This window comes from Barbatula barbatula, assembly GCF_947034865.1.
Source record: "Barbatula barbatula genome assembly, chromosome: 4".
In the NCBI taxonomy this organism is placed as follows: domain Eukaryota; kingdom Metazoa; phylum Chordata; class Actinopteri; order Cypriniformes; family Nemacheilidae; genus Barbatula; species Barbatula barbatula.
Window position 1 is genome coordinate 22,077,493 of NC_136768.1, and position 5,958 is coordinate 22,083,450.

General features: G+C 47.1%; 1 protein-coding gene across 1 annotated transcript; it reads left to right on the top strand.

The window, feature by feature from the left end:
* Positions 1-782: 782 nt before the first annotated feature.
* On the top strand, positions 783-2,648 carry LOC306893291 (zinc finger BED domain-containing protein 5-like; the record flags this gene model as incomplete). The annotated part of the gene is made up of 1 exon (XM_079455063.1): positions 783-2,648. One exon carries the CDS (start codon positions 783-785, stop codon positions 2,646-2,648), a length of 1,866 nt encoding a protein of 621 aa, XP_079311189.1.
* Between the last annotated feature and the right edge of the window lie 3,310 nt (positions 2,649-5,958).

Below are 5,958 nucleotides of genomic sequence, written 5' to 3' on the forward strand. Positions count from 1 at the left end.
CACACAAGATCAGATTTGTGAACCACAGTCTATATATATACTGTACATTTTTAATGTAAACCAATGTGAGCATACAACAACTTCTGTGATTTTACAAATGTTTGCTTTGAAGGAACCTATAAGGCATGCAAGAGCAGAAAAATACCAAAGATAAGCTGTCAGGGTAGTTTTAAAACACGTCTGAGTTTCACTTACCTGCCAACTCCCAGAATCCCATTACCCGGTTCAGGTGTACTTGATGAACTGCAATCTACAGGTGGCATCGCCTCCAGATGTAAGACTGAACAACCCTACTTCAGAAAGGTGCACAGAACCCAAAGCTGACAGAACCCTGTAAGTCTGAGAAGCATCGTCGGGGCCTAGTGTAAAACACAATGGCGGAAACGACCAACAGAACCGCACCTGCAGGACACCCCCGCCTTGAGCGTCTACACCAGGAGTGCCCAACCAGTCGATCGCGGTCTGCTCGTAGACCGCAGACTATTCCCAAGTCGACCGCGAAAAAATTAAAGAAAAAAAATACAAAATATAACACACACACACCCCGTGTGTTTGTGTGTTATATTTTGTACAAAATGTACACTACAGCCTATCATGAGTCCTTGCCTGGTACCCTATCAGTCTCTTAAACACGTCCACAAAAAAGTATTTAAAAAAAAGTAGGTCACGTTTAACCTACGGTCGCGCGTGACATGCATGACAGGAAGTTGACAGCTGCATGTCAACAGTAGCCAGAAGCCTAGAAGCTAGCGAACAGAGCGGTTACACGTACCTAAACGAACATGGCTGAGGGGAAACGAGCCAAGACCTACCATTTTCACCCTGAATGGGAGGAAGTTAATTTTTTTGTTTATTCTCATTCAAAGCCTGTTTGTTTGATCTGCAATGCAACGGTGGCATTGGCAAAAAAAGGGAACCTGGAGCGCCATTTTAAAACAGTACACGGGAGCTACGAGAGGGATTTCCCTGCAAAAACGCCTTTACGCGCCACAAAAGTGCGGGATTTGAAAGCACAGCTTTCAGCACGGCAGTCAATCTTCACCAAACCGAAGACTCAGGGTAAGGCCGCAACTATTGCTTCCTATCGCGTCAGTCACATCCTTGCTAAACACAAGAAGCCATTCAATGACGGCGATATGGTGAAGGAAGCCTTTCTCGAGGCAGCGGATAGCCTTTTTGACGACTTTAAAAATAAAACAGAGATCGTGAAGGCCATTAAAGAAGTGCAACTCTCCCGCAATACTACTACAAGGCGATGTGAGAGAATGGCTGTGGATGTGGAGGAGCAACTGAGGGAGGATATTGATGCGTGTGAGTGCTTTTCCCTCCAATTTGATGAGTCGACTGATACGGTGGATGTAGTACAATTGTGTGTTTTCATCAGGATGGTTTTTGAAGACATGAGCGCCAAGGAAGAGCTGCTCACACTTTTGCCATTAAAAGGACACACCAGAGGTGAGGATATTTTTAATGGTTTCATGGGATTTGTTAGCAAGACAACACTGCCGCTCTTCAAGCTGATCTCCATCACAACTGATGGGGCGCCTGCAATGATGGGCCGCACCAGTGGGTTCATTGCACTGGAAAGTGAATCCTTCCCAGATATCCTGAATTATCATTGTATAATTCACCAGCAAGCGTTGTGTGGAAAGATTTTAAATATGAAAGAAGTGATGGATATTGCGATGAAGATTGTGTGTTCAGTTCGGGCCAGGAGTCTGCAGAGAAGGCTTTTCCGTGCTCACTTGGAGGAGAATGAGGCTGAGCACACAGACCTGCTGCTTCACACGGATGTTAGGTGGTTAAGCAGTGGTAAATTTTTGTCCAGATTCACGGAGTTATTACCTGAAATCAAGGACTTCCTGAAGCTTTCAAAACATGTGGATTACCATACAAAGCTAGAGGACCACCAGTGGCTGTTAGATGTATCTTTCCTCACTGATCTCACTGCCGAGCTCAATGAATTGAATTTAGAGCTGCAGGGTAAGGATAAAGATGTAGTCAACATGATGAGTTCAGTGAACACATTTAAAAGCAAGCTACAGCTGATGTCAAGCAGGCTGCAGCGTGGTAACCTGCGCAACTTCCCTCACATGCAGGCAGAACTACAACGTCAAGGTAAAGGTGTGACACAGCTTGACAGTGCACGTTATGAGGAGCATGTTCAGAGCATCTCGTCAGAGTTTGTGAGGCGTTTTACTGACTTTGCATCCATCGAGCCTGTAGCCAGCTATATGTGTTATCCATTTGCTGCAAGTATTGATGTTGGTGACATTGCAGCCAAAGTCAAATCACTTTTCGACTTGGAAAGCTCCGCTCTTGAGGATGAGATTCTGACATTGCAAAATGACATTGAGATCAAAGCCAGATCAACATCTGCTCAACCTGGAGAGCATGTAGTGTTCTGGAAACTACTGGTGGAGGAGAAATATCCCAATCTCAGAAGATGTGCCTTGAACTTGACAGCTCTTTTTGGATCAACTTATTTGTGCGAGTCTGCTTTCTCACACATGAAAATCATCAAGTCCAAGTACAGATCAACAATGACTGATGACCACCTTGCAGCCTGTCTACGCCTTGCAACCAGCTCCTACACTCCTAACTACGAGAAGCTAGCCTCCTCCTCCCAGTGCCAGGTCTCCCACTAAGGTAGAAAGTGATTTCCTTTTTTCAAACTTAGAGATCTATCTGGTTTATGTTTCTGTTTGGTTCATATTAAGGTCAGTTATGACTATTGCTCATCACGCAGATTGGTGTGTGTGTGTGTGTGTGTGTGAGAGAGAGTGAGTGAGTGTGACAGAGAGAGAGGAGCATAGAGAGCGGGTTTGTGCTACAGCGCACTATGCAAACTGGCAACTGTGTGAGAGGAATTTGTCTGTGTGTGTTTGAGAGAGGGAGGGTTTTTATTGTGATGTCTAGTAGTTGTGTGACAACAAGAAAAAGTGTTGAGAGGTTAGTTACTGCAGGCTGGAAATGATGTGTGTGGGTTTGCGATGTTGACACTGGACTGGTAGATCTCGGGAGGTTGGCTACTTGAAAAGTAGATCTTGGATCAAAAATGGTTGGGCACCTCTGGTCTACACCGAAAACTTGGGGCATGCCTTCACGAGCCCGGATAGCTCAGTCGGTAGAGCATCAGACTTTTAATCTGAGGGTCCAGGGTTCAAGTCCCTGTTCGGGCGATGGGTGCCCACCTGTACCTTACCTTTACTTTGTGAGCTGTTCTGGCATCGCCCTTTTTATTGATCATGCGTTGCTTCAGCACACGCACCAGAAATTCCTTGACAGCTGAGCAAAAGGCTTCCCTCCCTGTAGATGTAGTCGGGAAGTCCTGCTCTCACAACTTCGCCAGAGGGCTGTTGGCTTGCCTTGATCATATTGTGGTTATGACTCTTTTTGGTGGCCGCAGCGATTCCGGGTCATGGTAGGGGACTGTTTGCTGTTTTTGTTGATGTCCTGCCGAGTGGTTAAGGCGATGGACTTGAAATCCATTGGGCTCTCCCCGTGCAGGTTCAAACCCTGCCAACTACGGTTGCTTTAGGTGTTTGCTTTGCGGACATACAATTTCACGAGCAGCTTTGTTGCGTTATCTTAAGGTCGGTACAACAGGATTCCTCTCTCGAAAGAGAAAACAATGCAGCCCAGTATACACTCTCACGTGTTTGTTAACGAGCGGCTCTGTTACAGATGGAACGTGTTCCTGGCATAAACAGCCTAATGGCCGGTTGTCAGTATGCTCGCCTGCTGTTGCTCAAAAAAGAACAGTAGACACGCTCTTTCTGCTTTTTGTAAATGCATCTTTCATGCGGTGTTACTTCAAAACTGTGTACTGAGCACCAAAAGAATATAGAATTACTTGCCAGCTGGTGTATCTCGTCCGCGCCGACTTGTGACTGTAAAGCCATCTGAGCGATGGCAGCGGCGAGAAAGGGCCGGCCGAGGTGTCAAATCTGTGGTAGCGTGGCCGAGCGGTCTAAGGCGCTGGATTAAGGCTCCAGTCTCTTCGGAGGCGTGGGTTCAAATCCCACCGCTGCCAGCTATTGCTTGAAAAGCCTGTTTGCCCTCAGGCTTAAAAGGGCAGCTTTTAATTCGCATCTCACTTTCAAGTACCTGCATACCATCTGAGCCAAAGTGGCCATTTCATGTGTGCTCGATGAGGGGGCATGCAACTGTGATTTGGCTTACCTCCAGGGACAGTGATCAATTACCGTGCATTGAGAAGGTAGCTCTTATGCCGGGGCCTCACACATTTTTTTTTTGTCGTAGAGTAGTTTAAAACTGGGAGAGACCACAAACATGAGCACAAAAAATCCTGGATTTAATAGTTTTGCACCTATAACGTGTGGTGTGCTGTGACGATGATAGCACACCACACAAGATCAGATTTGTGAACCACAGTCTATATATATACTGTACATGTTTAATGTAAACCAATGTGAGCATACAACAATTTCTGTGATTTTACAAATGTTTGCTTTGAAGGAACCTATAAGGCATGCAAGAGCAGAAAAATACCAAAGATAAGCTGTCAGGGTAGTTTTAAAACACGTCTGAGTTTCACTTACCTGCCAACTCCCAGAATCCCATTACCCGGTTCAGGTGTACTTGATGAACTGCAATCTACAGGTGGCATCGCCTCCAGATGTAAGACTGAACAACCCTACTTCAGAAAGGTGCACAGAACCCAAAGCTGACAGAACCCTGTAAGTCTGAGAAGCATCGTCGGGGCCTAGTGTAAAACACAATGGCGGAAACGACCAACAGAACCGCAACTGCAGGACACCCCCGCCTTGAGCGTCTACACCGAAAACTTGGGGCATGCCCTCACGAGCCCGGATAGCTCAGTCGGTAGAGCATCAGACTTTTAATCTGAGGGTCCAGGGTTTAAGTCCCTGTTCGGGCGATGGGTGCCCACCTGTACCTAACCTTTACTTTGTGAGCTGTTCTGGCATCGCCCTTTGTATTGATCGTGCGTTGCTTCAGCACACGCACCAGAAATTCCTTGACAGCTGAGCAAAAGGCTTCCCTCCCTGTAGATGTAGTCGGGAAGTCCTGCTCTCACAACTTCGCCAGAGGGCTGTTGGCTTGCCTTGGTCATATTATGGTTATGACTCTTTTTGGTGGCCGCAGCAATTCCGGGTCATGGCAGGGGACTGTTTGCTGTTTTTGTTGATGTCCTCCCTGTCCGTATTTGACGCCCCATTACATCGCCTGTTACGCTGCCGGCTCGCCCCACCTTGCCACACGCGCTAAGCCCAGAGGACCTGTAATCTATTGTAGTCGTGGCCGAGTGGTTAAGGCGATGGACTTGAAATCCATTGGGGTCTCCCCGCGCAGGTTCAAACCCTGCCGACTACGGTTGCTTAAGGTGTTTGCTTTGCGGACATACAATTTCACGAGCAGCTTTGTTGCGTTATCTTAAGGTCGGTACAACAGGATTCCTCTCTCGAAAGAGAAAACAATGCAGCCCAGTATACACTCTCACGTGTTTGTTAACGAGCGGCTCTGTTACAGATGGAACGTGTTCCTGGCATAAACAGCCTAATGGCCGGTTGTCAGTATGCTCGCCTGCTGTTGCTCAAAAAAGAACAGTAGACACGCTCTTTCTGCTTTTTGTAAATGCATCTTTCATGCGGTGTTACTTCAAAACTGTGTACTGAGCACCAAAAGAATATAGAATTACTTGCCAGCTGGTGTATCTCGTCCGCGCCGACTTGTGACTGTAAAGCCATCTGAGCGATGGCAGCGGCGAGAAAGGGCCGGCCGAGGTGTCAAATCTGTGGTAGCGTGGCCGAGCGGTCTAAGGCGCTGGATTAAGGCTCCAGTCTCTTCGGAGGCGTGGGTTTAAATCCCACCGCTGCCAGCTATTGCTTGAAAAGCCTGTTTGCCCTCAGGCTTAAAAGGGCAGCTTTTAATTCGCATCTCACTTTCAAGTACCTGCATACCATCTGAGCCAAA